At 44.5% G+C, this 14,760-nt stretch overlaps 1 protein-coding gene across 1 annotated transcript; it reads left to right on the forward strand.

Annotated features, from left to right (window-relative positions):
- Positions 1-1,480: 1,480 nt before the first annotated feature.
- Positions 1,481-11,678, forward strand: LOC140193719 (uncharacterized; the record flags this gene model as incomplete). Its single annotated transcript, XM_072250883.1, has 2 exons — positions 1,481-1,575; positions 6,017-11,678. Coding segments are annotated over 2 exons (980 nt in total), but the record flags the coding sequence as incomplete, so codon positions are not given.
- Positions 11,679-14,760: the final 3,082 nt, after the last annotated feature.

The raw sequence follows: 14,760 nt of genomic DNA on the forward strand, positions 1-14,760 counted from the left end.
CCAGCATACCATTTGCCTTTTTCACCGCCTGCTGTACCTGCATGTCCACTTTCAATGACTGGTGTACAATGACACCCAGGTCTCATTGCACCTCCCCTTTTCCTAATCGGCCACCATTCAGATAATAATCTGTTTTCCTATTCTTGCCACCAAAGTGGATAACCTCACATTTATCCACATTAAATTGCATCTGCCATGAATTTGCCCACTCACCTAACCTATCCAAGTCACCCTGTATGAAAAAAGCAGCTTCTTTAAGTCTAGGGGTAAAAAAATACAGCCTTACGATGATGAGTAAAGTTCAGTTCAATTCAGTTTCAGTTCATGGCATTGAGTTGAGTAATGACGGAGAGAGAGAGAGGGAGAGATTTGAGTCTTCAAGTGAGCGGACGCCGTCGATCTTCTCGCTTTCCTTTGAAATCCTTTAAAAGTCACCGACTGTGAATTTAACAAAGGGGACTGGTTTTCTGTGGTGGAGCTATCTCCCAGGTGAGGGTGGACACATGGACAACTCCCCATCAGTCATCCCCTTTCCTCTTTTCACTGCAAGAGCGACGGATCGATCCTCCAAAACACACTTTTCATGCGGGCACAACAATGCTCATTCAGTGTCCAGAACCTGTGTCTCAGGTCTATCATCTGACATCTATTTTATCTTCCCGTGCTGAGCATCAACTGTCGTTCAAATAATCCCTCCTTCCTCTCTCTGTGAAAGAAATGCAAACAGGCAAAAATCCTTGAAGAAAGTATCAGCAACCTGCCTAAAATCATAACATCGGGTGTCCATTAAATAGCGTTGCCTTCGGTCACAGTGGCAACTTACGAGCTGCTTGGTGCTGTCTCCAACTCCAACTCAGTAGAAATCTAAAGTTACTTTCATTGCCTTAAGGTGACAGTCCAACTGTTTGTCTTCGTCGCTTTCTCTCTTTTACAAACAAGTTGTTGGTGTTAAATAACTCTCTCCCCCTCTCTCTCTCTCTTTTCGAAATACTTTTCATAGGGTTAATTCAGGATCCTGTCACATTGGAAACTGGTTGATTGAAAAAAAAAGGTGGTTAATTTCTTCGAAATACTGGTGGAAATCAACAGATCAGGCAGCAAATGTGGAGAGGAGACAACATTTAGGCCGAGCCCCTTCAGCATATCTAGACTGTGCACCCCTCTGCTTAGTTGCTGCCTGATCTACCGAGTTCCTGAAGCATTTTGTGTGTATGTGTCTACATTTCCAGCAACAGCAGAATCTCTGGTGTTTTATATCTGCATTTTTAAGAAGGTTCTACTGTGGCATTAAACACACGGAAAGTTTGCTGTTATTAATTGTACTATTTTATGGGAGCTGTTTTCTGCGTTAAAAGAGCTGCTGAGTTTTCTACACACAAAAGAAAATGTGTATGGACATGGAATAGGTGCTTGCAGAAACTTTCAATGGCACCGTAATTACCCAAAAAGCGCTGCGTAACAATTTTCGCTGTCGCTGAAGCACCGATCAAATGCGCAGGCGTCAGGGCTGCGGATGGTCCCGAATATCGCGCATGCGCGCAGTATTCAAAAGGCCTCTGCAAAAGTCGGACGCAGGTAAGAGAGAATCTCGGGGCGAGTCTTTTTAATACCGACTGAGGGGCATTTGCTTTGAGATACGAACACCGTGCCCACAATATCGGGACAGTCCTGCTCTCTTCCCTCTCTCTCAGCCCCACGATCCGTACACGGGTCCCGGGGAGCTTCCGGCTGATGAGGGAATGGGAACCGATGGATCTCTCAGACAGAGCTGAGCTCCAGCTATCTAAATGCAAGGATTAGGAACTCGGAGAAAGGGAACAAAATCTTTTACATCAGCAGTTGAGAAAATCACCTTTGTTCTGCCTCCAATCACAAAGAAGAGAAAATCTGCAGATGCTGGAAATCCAAGCAACCACACACGAAATGCCGGAATTCAGCATTAGGACTCTTTTCTATAGATGCTGCCTGGCCTGCTGAGTTCCTCCAGCATTTTGTGTGTGTTGCTTGTTTCACCTCCTCTTGTTCTGGACCTTTCTACCCGTGGGAACATGTTTTGACCCGTTCTGTCTGGGTACATAATGACCTCAAACACATTTGTCCTGGGCAACAAATAGCTTTCACATCACAAATGTGCCAGACTCCAATGAGACAGACTGCTGTGCTTCCCTTTATATTCATTGGCATTACCATCAATGAGTTCACCACATTTGGGGGAGGGTTCAGGGGAAATATTTATGTACAATACAGAAACTGGTGTTACCTGTGTGTATTGCGGTGATGCAAAAGTTGCTGGAGAATTTGCAAGTGGGAAGAAGTGGAGTGATATTTTGAAATCTGACTTTTAAAGCAGAATTTAGCAAGCAAACCACATAGGGACAATGTGCAAAAGCTCTGGTGAGAAAATCATTCATTACCCGTTACAATCCTGCTATGTAGGTTGTGTGAGTGCAGATGAACTCGATCATACCCAAAGAACAGGAATTCTGCAGATGCTGGAAGTTCAAGCAACACACATAAAAGTTGCTGGTGAACGCAGCAGGCCAGGCAGCATCTCTAGGAAGAGGTGCAGTCGACATTTCAGGCCGAGACCCTTCGTCAGGACTGACAGTCCTGCTGCGTTCACCAGCAACTTTTATGTGTGTTGCTCGATCATACCCAGATGAGATTACAGTTCCTATCGACAGTGATTTACTAGCTGCTCAAGTGAATACCTCTCTATATAAAATTAACTGTGTGCATGTTGTCACTGGGCGAAAAATGCACAGTACAAGATTTACGTGCACACTGGTCATTGCAAATTAGAAGGGACATTGGTGGGGAGACCTCCAGTGTCCCTGATGCCCTCACCTACAAGATGTGCATCCAGCTGCAGCTTGTAACCCTGCACTCAAGGAGTTGAACTTGAAACGGTGAATTCCGGATCATCCAGGAGTTGGAGGGGGTGATAGATATGACATGAACAGAGCTGAGTTACACCGAAGGTGCAGGGACACAGGAAACTTGGTGAGAGTCAGGAAGGGGAGTGAGGTTAAATAGCCATTGCAGAGTACTCTTGTGGCCACCCCCAACAACAAGAGGTGGACCACTTTAGAAACTGTTGCGGTGGGGGGGAATTACCTGGCAGAGGAAAGTCAAAGGGGTGATAGGGGATTTGTTAGTTAGGGTTACAGAACAAGAGGGGACTAATATCCCAGTGGTAAGGCTTGCTCGTGCTAGTGTGGGGAGTGGGGGTGATGTGGTTAATATAAATTGTAGAGGGAATGGGAGCCAGAATGAGAGAACAGATAGTGGAGAGGGTGAATTGAATTGAATTGACTTTATCACATACATCCTTCCTATACATGAGGAGTAGAAATCTTTATGTTTCGTCTCTGTCTAAATGTGCAATGTGTAATATATTATAAATAGTTTGTACATATGACAGTCAATATAACACAGAAATGCAATTGTATCAGCATGAATTAATCAGTCTGATGGCCTGGTAGAAGATGATGTCCTGGAGCCTGTTGGTCCTTTTGCTGTGATACCATTTCCTGGATGGTAGCAGCAGGAACAGTTTGTGGTTGTGGTGATTCGGGTCCCCAATATCCTTTGGGCCCTTTCGACACACCTGTCGCTGTAAGTGTCCTGAATAGTGGGAAGTTCACATCTACAGATGTGCTGGCTATTTGCACCACTCTCTGCAGGGTCCTGCGATTAAGGGAAGTACTGTTCCCATACCAGGCAGTGATGCAGCCAGTCAGGATGCTCTCAATTGTGTCCCTGTAGAAAGTTCTTAGGATTTGGGGCTCCATCCCAAACTTTTTTAACCGTCTGAGGTGAAAGAGTTGCTATTGTGCTTTTTTTTCACAACCCAGTCGGTATGGACAGACCATGTGAGATCCATGGTGATGTTTCTACCAAGGAACTTAAAGCTGTTCACCCTCTCAACCCCAGATCCATTGATGTCAATACGGTTTAGCCTGTCTCCATTCCTCCTGTTGTCCACAATCAGCTCCTTTGTTCTTGTGACAACGAGGGAGAGTTTGTTTTCTTGACACCAGTCAGATGTTGTTCAGACCTCAGATAGAGTCAGCAATCAAATGATTGAGCATGGTGCGATGAATGTGCTGAGCTGTGTATATCACAATGCAAGAAGCATCGTAGGAAAGCCAGATGAGCTCAGGACAGGGAATTATGATGTTGTAGCCATTATTGGGACTTGGTTGCACCCAACAGTCTGAGGGATTTAGAGGAACAAATTTGTAGGGAGATTGCAGACCATGCCAAGAATCAAAGGTTGATTCAGCAACTAATTTTAACATTCCATATATTGACTGGGACTCCCATATTGTAAAAGGAGTAGATGGGGTAGAGTTTGTCAAATGTGCCCTTAATCAGTACGTAGAATTCCCGATGTAGAAGTGTGCAATAAGCTGTCAGGAAATGATCCAGGGCTGGTGACAGATATTAGTGATCATAATGCCATGAAATTCGACGTAAAAATGGAAAAGAGAGCTCTGGACCACGGGTTGAGATTCTAAATTGGAGAAAGGTCAATTTTGATGGTATCAGAAAGGATCTGACAAGTGTGGTTTGGGACAGGCTGTTTTCTGGCAAAGGAGTACTTAGTAAGTGGGAGGCCTTCAGAAGTGAAATTTTGAGTGTGTGGAGTTTGTATGTGCCTGCGAAAATAAAAGTTGAAAGGTAACTGGTGCAGGGAACCTTGGTTTTCAAGCGATCTTGAGACCCCAGGTATTTTGTTCCTCTAAATGCCTCAGACTGTTGGGTGCTACCAAGACTCATTAATGACTACAATATCATAATTTCACCCCCTGAGCTCATCTGACGTTTTTTTTAGTCGTCTGCTATTGGTTTCTGAAAGCTTCTCAAGGGTTTTTGCTCTATTTTTTGCCCTCTCTTTAGCTTTTATGTTGGCTTTGGCTTCTCATTTCAGCCACGGTTGTGTCCTCTTGCCTTTCTAATGCTTTCACTTCTTTGGGATGTATCGATCACTCAGCTCCCGAATTGCTCCCAGAAACTCCAGCCTTTGCTGCTCCATTGTCACTCCTACATTTTCCCTTCCAAACAAGTTTGGCCAGCTTCTCTGTCATAGAAACATGGAGAAGTTCAGTACGGAAACAGGCTATTTGGCCCATCTAGTCAATGCCAAAAAAACATTTAAGTTGTCTAATGCAATTACCTGCACCGGGACCATCACCCTCCGTCCCCCTACCATCCAGTCTTCCATCCAAACTTCTCTTAATTGTGAAATCTGGCTCATGTTCACCACTTGTGCTGACATCTCATTCCACACTCTCACGACTATTTCAGTAAAGAGCTTTTCCAAATGTTTCTGTTTAATTTTCACCTTCCCCACTTACCCATGACATCTGGTTGTGATCCCACCCAACCCCAGTGGAAAAAGCTGTTTGCATTTACCCTATCTATACCCTCATAATTTTGTATACTTCTAACAAATCCTCAAAGCAATGTATAATTTCCTTGTTTATGTTCAGAGCCTTTTTTCAATGTATAAGATGATGAGGGACATCGATCGTTTGGATAGCCAGAGGTTTCTATCCCAGGGCTGAAATGGCTAACATGAGGGGGCATAACTTTAAGGTGCTTGGAAATAGATGTCAGGGGTAAGTTTTTTTACACAGAGAGTGGTGGGTGCGTGGAATGCACTGCTGGCTATTTTGCATTTGAGTGTTTCAGTTACTGTGGGGCCAGAAACCCATGCAGCTCATTGGGAACAGGGAATAATACCAATGGAGAGAGCCAAACTGAGCCAGGTCACAGATTGAAGATGGCAGAAATGCCCCATTCTTATGGAGACAGGAAGAGCATCAGAGAGTTTGATGGTCATTCCAGATACCAGCACTGTGCCCAGTTAGAAGATGATTTCTCTCTCCAACTTGGGTTGACCCTCACTGTAACAGTTTGATGTCAGATCACACCTTGACAACTCAAGTGATCTCATCTGAAATGTTGCCCTTCACCCACTCATGTATTTTGTAAATCTTTTTTACAGGTTAAACACAACAAGGAATTTGTCTGCAGCAATCTCGAGCACAACACGCCAGTTTTGCTGTCTCTGTCCAGATATTTAAGAAGTGGAGCAAAGGATTCACTCGATCATCTGACTGACTGGCATGCTCGTCATTTTACACATTGCTCAGACAGAGGGAATGGATTCAGTTGGTCATTTCAACTGAAGGTACGTCAGCGAGTTCACACTGGAGAGACGCCATTCACCTGCTCAGACTGCGGGAAGGGATTCACTCAGTCATCCACCCTAATGGCACACAAGTCAGTTCACCCTGGGGAAAGGCCATTCACCTGCTCAGACTGTGGGAAAGGATTCACTCAGTCATCTAAACTGAAGTTACATCAGCGAGTTCACACTGGGGAGAGGCCATTCACCTGCTCAGACTGTGGGAAGGCATTCACTCAGTCATCTAAACTGAAGGTACATCAGAGAGTTCACACTGGAGAGAGGCCATTCACCTGTTCAGAGTGCGGGAAGGGATTCACTGAGTCATCTCAGCTACTGAGACACCAGTCAGACCACACTGGGAAATGGCCGTTCACCTGCTCAGTCTGTGGGAAGGGATTCACTTTCTCGTCTCATCTGAAGGTACATCAGCGAGTTCACACTGGGGAGAGGCCGTTCACCTGCTCAGAGTGTGGGAAAGGATTCTATCAGTCATCCCACCTTCAAGAACACCGGTTACTTCACACTGGGGGGCGGTCGTTCATCTGCTCAGTATGTGGGAAGGGATTCCCTCGGTTTTGTCAACTACTGAGCCACCAGCGAGTTCACACAAGGGAGAGGCCATTCACCTGCTCCGTGTGTGGGAAGGCATTCACTTGGTCATCCCAACTACAGAGACACCAGCGAGTTCACACTGGGTAGAGGCTGATCACCTGCTCAATCTTTGGGGAGGGATTCTGTCAGCCAAATCAATCAAATGTACATCATTGAGTTCACACTGGGGAGAGGCTGTTCACCTGCTGTGAATGTGGGAAGCGATTCACTCAGTAATCTAACTTTATGTAACTTTGGCTTCGGCTAGCAGCTTAATATAGGGGGTGATAGCCTCCCAGCCCAGACAAGTTAAGAAATCTCATTTGGATGAATGCTGCGTGATGTGTCCCCTGTTACAAATCAGTACCCCAAAATAACAAACAGTACACAATATGTGATTAAAGGAATGAGATTTAAAATTCTTACTTTGACTGTAGGGTTAGTAAAGAAAACAAAAAAAAAAAGAAAATGGGCCCACTCTCTCCATTCACGTCTTCTCATCTCTCCCCAGCAAAAGACCATGAAATCTTTCTTCCAGACTCACAAGGAAGAACATTTCTCTTATTGGATAGCCCCGCACAACAAAACCCTGTTATCTCTAGTTGTGAACTAAACATTGCTGCTACAGAGAAACCATTACCTCAGCAGTGAAACACTGCACAGAGGCCGTTACATGAGCAGTGAAACCTTACAGCGTATTACACTTGTGACACACTACCGGGTTCACACTGGGGAGAAAGTTTCAATAAGCTGCTTGCTGGATATTTGTCCATCACCATTGCTGAATGCAATTTCGAGAGTGACTGTCGGTGCTGAACTCTGCAATTATTGCTGCTGCTCACCACACCCAGTTCTGCACCCTGGTCACTGGGCATGGGAGGAGTTTCTTCTGCTGCATATTCACCTTTAATGGGGCTGGAGTTTAATATTCTGGATCTGAGATAAATAAATCAGTTTATGTTAAACTCTGTCTCCGGTACCTAGTGAATTTATAACACCATGTGTACAGTAGAGAATCGACTCAGGCCGGCTGGACCCTGCCAGTGATTCAGTTCCACGACAGTCCTTTGAAATCCTGCCCTGTTGTTCATCTCTCGCTCTCCCTGTGCTTATGGGTTCCAAACAGTCACCACTCTGTGGGTGAAGAGGTTTCCCTTGAATTTTCTGCAGACTGAAGAAGTCAAGCTGACTGCAATTCTGTCTGAGATGTTCTGCCCCCTGAAATCTCTGGGCTGAGGAAGAATGACATTGGTCATTAACCTCCGTAATGACGACTCATTTTCACATTATGGGTCATTTTCCCTGCTTGTATAGGGTTGTTAGAAAACACCACTGTCCTCTAAAGACTGAAAGCAGAATGGGAAACCATTAGTTCAACGAAGCAGGGTCAGAAACCAGAGGCAGGTCTGCACAGGGCAGAGTTTGGGGATCTGGACGATGGACAGGTTAAGAATGTATGATGAGGAGAAGGGAATCAGCAGCGGGGAGTGGCAACGAATGACAGAGTAACAACATTTGGAAGCTGATTGAGAGAGAAAATCTTTCGGTTGTCTGACTGATGACACAAACAATGCCTGTGGTGAGGTGCTCCACTGGTCGAGGAACATGTGTGTGGAGAATGGTTTTATCTATTGAGAGAGCTGTTTCTGCTTGTTTATCCTGTAATATTATATCCGAATGGTTATTATGGATTGTCCTATCTGAAATAATGTATTGATTATCATATAATTTGTAATATTTTGGCTCTGAACTGGATCAGGCTTGAAATCTGATGGCTTTATGAAGTGATGGAGGGCCTTTGTGAGTCTGTATTTTAAATCAAGATTTTGGTGAATGATACTTGCCACTTGATTGTACCTTTGTTAGTAATCAGATTGACTTAAACTGCAGCAGGATCCTGGAATGTGTTGGATTGTGTCTGGTTTTTCTTATCATTTTCCGCACTTACTGCCTTGTTATTATATGATTATGAAGACACGTAGTCCTCTTTTATTGTCATTTAGTAATGCATGCATTAAGAAATGATACATTATTTCCTCCGGTGTGATATCACAAAACGCAGGACAAACCAAGACTGAAAAAACTGACAAAACCACATAATTATAACATATAGTTACAAACAGTGTAAGAATACCATAACTTGATGAAGAAGTCCGTGAGCATAGTAAAGTTCAAAGTTTCTCAAATGTCCCACATCTCACGCAGACGGGAGAAGGAAGAAAAACTCTCCCTGCCATGCCAACCACAATCTGACTCTGAGTCATGCGAAAACTTTGAGCTCTGATCAGCTCTCTGACACCGAGTACTGAGCACCATCTCTGTCCGAACGATTTGACCTCCTTCTCGGTCGCCAAAAGCAGGCAAGGCCAGGGATTTTGAGGCCTACCCTCCGAAAGATCCCTGACCACACAGTAATGACAGCAGCAAACGGGCATTTCATAAATTTCTCCAGATGTTCCTCTGTGCTTTCACGTTCATTCTCCATCAAATCAGAGTTGTCCACGGCCCCTATTTAACAGATACAACATCATTTTTCACTAGAGGGCTGCGCACACGCCGGCGCGCCACCATCTTCTCCTCCCGCCGTGTTTGTGTGTATTTCATGTACTTTCAATTTTTTTTCCTTTTGTTAACCACCTTGTCCTGTATTTCTGCAAGGAACCCCTCTGTTTCTGGGAAGAGGTTTCCAACTCTCAGTCAGGTGCTCGATGCTTCCTTGTCACCATCCCGTCTGCTCAGATCATTGGGATGTCTCCCATGGAGGGTCATACTCATTCCACTGGTTAATGTTTTCTTCCATAGTGATGATTCATTTCTCTGAGTTGGCCTCTCATTTAAGTTTTCTGGTCTGTATTTCTTATCACGATGGCATAGACACACCTGGAGTGCTGAATCCTGTTCATTTTTGATGAAAGTGTATACTTAGATGTTTTATCTGACCTTTGTGTGATATTTTTTTCATGTGTGTTATTTCTCTTCTTCCTTCTGTCCAAGGTAGTGTTAATCTAAGTGGGTTTGAGCGTAAATAGTCGTTTCTAAGGTTATCATTTCAGTTCTTATTTATCTTTAAATTTTACTGATTGAAATGGGACCAAGATATTTTTATTTTAAAAAATCAGTGTTGGTATTGATGAAAGTGTTTATTGTCTTTGTTGTACTTGTTAACTATTGAGCTGTTTGGCAGGTTTTTTTTTTAAGCCTTGAACTAAATTTTGTCAAAGGTTCTCCCTACTTTGCACGACTTTCTATTTTCTTTGCTTGTTGATATTCCAGATACATGGATATCAGGAGTCCTGATGAAGGGTCTTAGATTCCCACTCATAGATGCTACCTGACATGCTGAGCTCCTCCAGCACTGTGTGCATAGTTCCCTAGATTTCTACCATCTGCAGGTCCTCTTGTTTCCCAGATACTTGTATGTTTCTTGAAAGAACAAGCCAAGAACAAGCTGGTAGTGAGGTTGTGTGGATCTGTTGGTAAAATATTAAATAAAATCTTTAGAAAGAGGTGGCATAGGGTTGGAGGGTGTAGAATCTGTGGGTAGAATTAAGGAACAGCAAATGTCAAAAAAAAATCCCTGATGGGACTTGTATAGAGACCCCCAAACAGTAGTAAGTATGTGGGCCACAAATTACAATGGGAGATAGAAAGTGCGTGCCAAAAGGGCAATGTTACAATAGTCATGGGGGATTGTCATGCAAGTGATTAGGAAAATTAGGATGGTGTTGGCCTCAAGAGGAGGAATTCCTAGAATGCCTACAAGATGTTTTTTTAGAGCAGCTCGTGATTGAGCCCACTTGGGGATCAGCTATTCTGGATTGGGTGTTGTAATGATCCAGAATTAATTAGGTCACTTAAGTTCAAAGAACCCTCAAGGGCAAGTGATCTTAATACGATCAAATTCACCCTGACATTGGAGAAGGAGAAGCTAAAGTCAGATGTGGAATAAAGAGAATTAGAGAGGCATGAGAGAAAAATTGGTCAAAATTGATTTGAAAAGAACACAGGCAAGGATGAAAACAGAGCAGCAATGGCTGGAATTTCTGGAAGCAATTCGGAAGGCACAGGATATATACAGTGGCATGCAAATGTTTGGGCACCCCTGGTTAAATTTCTGTTACTGTGAATAGTTAAGCGAGTAAAAGATGACCTGATTTCCAAAAGGCATATAGATAAAGATGGCACATTTCTTGAATATTTTAAACAAGATTACATTTTTATTTCCATCTTTTACAGTTTCAAAATAGCAAAAAAGGAAAAGGGCCCAAAGTAAAAGTTTGGGCACCCTGCATAGTCAGTACTTAGTAACACCCCCTTTGGCAAGTATCACAGCTTGTAAATGCTTTTTGTCACCAGCTAAGAGACTTTCAATTCTCGTTTGGGTAAATTTCTGGGTTCAGTGTTTAGTAGCAAAGCACTGACTGTGGAAATTACAAATCAGAATATTATTGGAGTCACAGAATCCAGCAGCACTGAAGCAGGCCCTTCAGCCCTTCTAGTCAATGCTGACCTGCTTTTGTTTTTACTGCCTATTTCCAACTACCTGCACCATAGCCTTCATTAAAGTACATATATGTCACCACATATAACCGTGAGATTCTTTTTTTCTACAGGAACACTTAGCAAATCTATAGAATAGCAACGGGATCAATGAAAGATCAAGTAGAGCATATAATTCAACAAACTGTGTAACTGCAAATATAATTAAATATCAATAAATAACAAGAGCAATGGTTGTAACCCTGGGGAACCCCACTGGGCCGGGCCTTGAGTCCAATAAACAGCCTCCCACCATCACTCTCTGCTTTCTACCATCAAGACAACTGTGCATCCAGTTAGCCAGCTCTCCCTGGATCCCATGTGATCTGACTTTCCACAGCAACTTACCATGCTGAACCTTGTCAAAGGCCTCACTGATGCCCATGTTGGCCACGATCCTGGGACAAAGGTGTCACAGATCAGAGGGCATAGATTTAAAGAGGACGAAGAGGTTTAGAAGGATCTGAAGAGGAGATTTTTCACTCAGAGAGTAGCTGAAATCTGGAACACACTGCCCGAGGTGGTGGTGGAGACAGGTCCCTTCACAACATTACGAAGTGGATGAGCATTGAAACTGTCGAGATACAGTCGGCTATGAACCGAGTGCTGATAAATGGGACCAGTGTAGACAGTGAGTGGATGGTCAGAACAGGTATGGCCGGCCAAAGACCTGTTTCCGTGCTGTGTGATCCACCACTCCGGACATGACAAATTAACGATGGTGGCACCACAAGGCATTGATTTCAAAACCTCTCACCCCTTTCCAACCTGAAATAAACCAGACTGAACCCTTTTGTCACCACTGTGAAAATCTGTTTCTGTCGAGGTAACATACAAATTGGTCACTTCTGCTAAACAACTGGCAATTGATGAAGTCCCTGCGTCTTCCATTAATGTTACTTCCTTACAGCAAAACTAACCCTGTCACTGTGTAAGAATCAGTGATTAAATCCGGCCCCAAACACTGTGCTTTCATCCCTGTACATTGTAACTTGAACCATCTCACTGAGGGTCTGATGGAGACACAACCCCTGCCCTCTGCACATGTGATCACATCTCCCCTGATTCTGACATTTCAAATACCCTCAGAATGGTTTTCTGATTCAGTCTGAAGGTTATGGTACATTCAGCTCGTCGTCAGACCTGACAAACCATGTCTTCCCACAGCTGGTTCCACCTGTTGGTGTGTCCTCTTTCCTCCACCTCCAGGAAAGCTGCATCTCCACACAAACTCCTCACTTGAGACGACTGTCTGTACCCGTGACACAGGAAATCACATCACTGTCACTCTCCTGATACCATCCGGGAAGCGGTACCGCAACATAAAAGCCAGGACCAACAGGCTCCGGGACAGCTTCTTCCACCAGGCCGTCAGACTGATGAACTCACACTGATTTGAGTGTAATCTATATTACATTGTCTGTTTTATTTATTATAAACTATTATAAATTACTATGATTGCACGTTGCACATTTAGATGGAGTCCTAATGTAAAGATTTTTACTCCTGATGGATGTAAGAAATAAAGTCAATTCAATTCAATTCCTGATTCATAGTCATTGTCATAGTCATACTTTATTGATCCCGGGGGAAATTGGTTTTCGTTACAGTTGCACCATAAATAATAAGTAGTAATAGAACCATAAATAGTTAAACAGTAATATGTAAATTATGCGAGTAAATTATGAAATAAGTCCAGGACCAGCCTATCGGCTCAGGGTGTCTGACTCTCCAAGGGAGGAGTTGTAAAGTTTGATGGCCACAGGCAGGAATGACTTCCTGTGATGCTCTGTGTTGCATCTCGGTGGAATGAGTCTCTGGCTGAATGTACTCCTGTGCCCACCCAGTACATTATGTAGTGGATGGGAGACATTAACCAAGATGGCATGCAACTTGGACAGCATCCTCTTTTCAGACACCACCATGAGAGAGTCCAGATCCATCCCTACAACATCACTGGCCTTACAAATGAGTTTGTTGATTCTGTTGTTGTCTGCCACCCTCAGCCTGCTGCCCCAGCACACAACAGCAAACATGATAGCACTGGCCACCACAGACTCGTAGAACATCCTCAGCATCGTCAGTTGGATGTTAAAGGACCTCAGTCTCCTCAGGAAATAGAGACGGCTCTGACCCTTCTTGTAGACAGCCTCAGTGTTCTTTGACCAGTCCAGTTTATTGTCAATTCGTATTCCCAGGTATTTGAAATCCTCCACCATGTTCACACTGACCCCCTGGATGGAAACAGGGGTCACCGGTACCTTAGCTCTCCTCAGGTCTACCACCAGCTCCTTAGTCTTTTTCACATTAAGCTGCAGATAATTCTGCTCACACCATGTGACAAAGTTTCCTACTGTAGCTCGGTACTCAACCTTATCTCCCTTGCTGATGCATCCAACTATGGCAGAGTCATCCGAAAACTTCTGAAGATGACAAGACTCTGTGCAGTAGTTGAAGTCCAAGGTGTAAATGGTGAAGAGAAAGGGAGACAAGACAGTCCCCTGTGGAGCCCTAGTACTGCTGATCACTCTGTCGGACTCACAGTGTTGCAAGCACACGTACTGTGGTCTGCCAGTCAGGTAATCAAGAATCCATGATACCAGGGAAGCATCCACCTGCATCGCTGTCAGCTTCTTCCCCAACAGAGCAGGGCAGATGGTGTTGAACGCACTGGAGAAGTCAAAAAACATGACCCTCACAGTGCTCGCTGGCTTGTCCAGGTGGGCATAGACATGGATCAGCAGGTAGACGATGGCATCCTCAACTCCTAGTCGGGGCTGGTAGGCGAACTGGAGGGGATCTAAGTGTGGCCTGACCATAGGCCAGAAGAGCTCCAGAACATGTCTCTCCAGGGTCTTCATGATGTGGGAGGTCAATGCCACCGGTCTGTAGTCATTGAGGCCGCTGGGGCATGGCATCTTTGGCACAGGAACGAGGAAGGACGTCTTCGACAGTACAGAACCCTCTGGAGCCTCAGGCTCATGTTGAATACATGGCAAAGTACTCCACATAGCTGAGGGGTACAGGTTTTGAGCACCCTGGAGCTGACACCATCGGGTCCTGCAGCCTTGCTTGGGTTGAGACGTTTCAGCTGTCTTCTCACCTGTTCAGTCGTGAAGGCCACTGTGGTGGTTTTGTGTGGGGGAGGGGTATGGTCATGAGAGCAGGGTGGGAGACAGTGAGGAGGGGTAGGAGGGGAGAGTGGAATATGTGTTGGTTGGGAGCCGAGAACAGATGGCTCATGTGGGGGATGGGCAGGGGTCACAATGTCAAATGTTAAAGAACAGGTTAAGTTCATTGGCCCTGTCCCCACTGCCTTCAGCTCCTCTGTTGTTAGTTTGCCGGAACCCAGTGATGGTCCTCATCCCCCTCCAGACCTCTCTCATGTTGTTCTGCTGGAGTTTCCACTCAAGCTTCCTCCTGTACAT

This window comes from Mobula birostris, unplaced genomic scaffold, assembly GCF_030028105.1.
Source record: "Mobula birostris isolate sMobBir1 unplaced genomic scaffold, sMobBir1.hap1 scaffold_739, whole genome shotgun sequence".
Lineage (NCBI taxonomy): Eukaryota > Metazoa > Chordata > Chondrichthyes > Myliobatiformes > Myliobatidae > Mobula > Mobula birostris.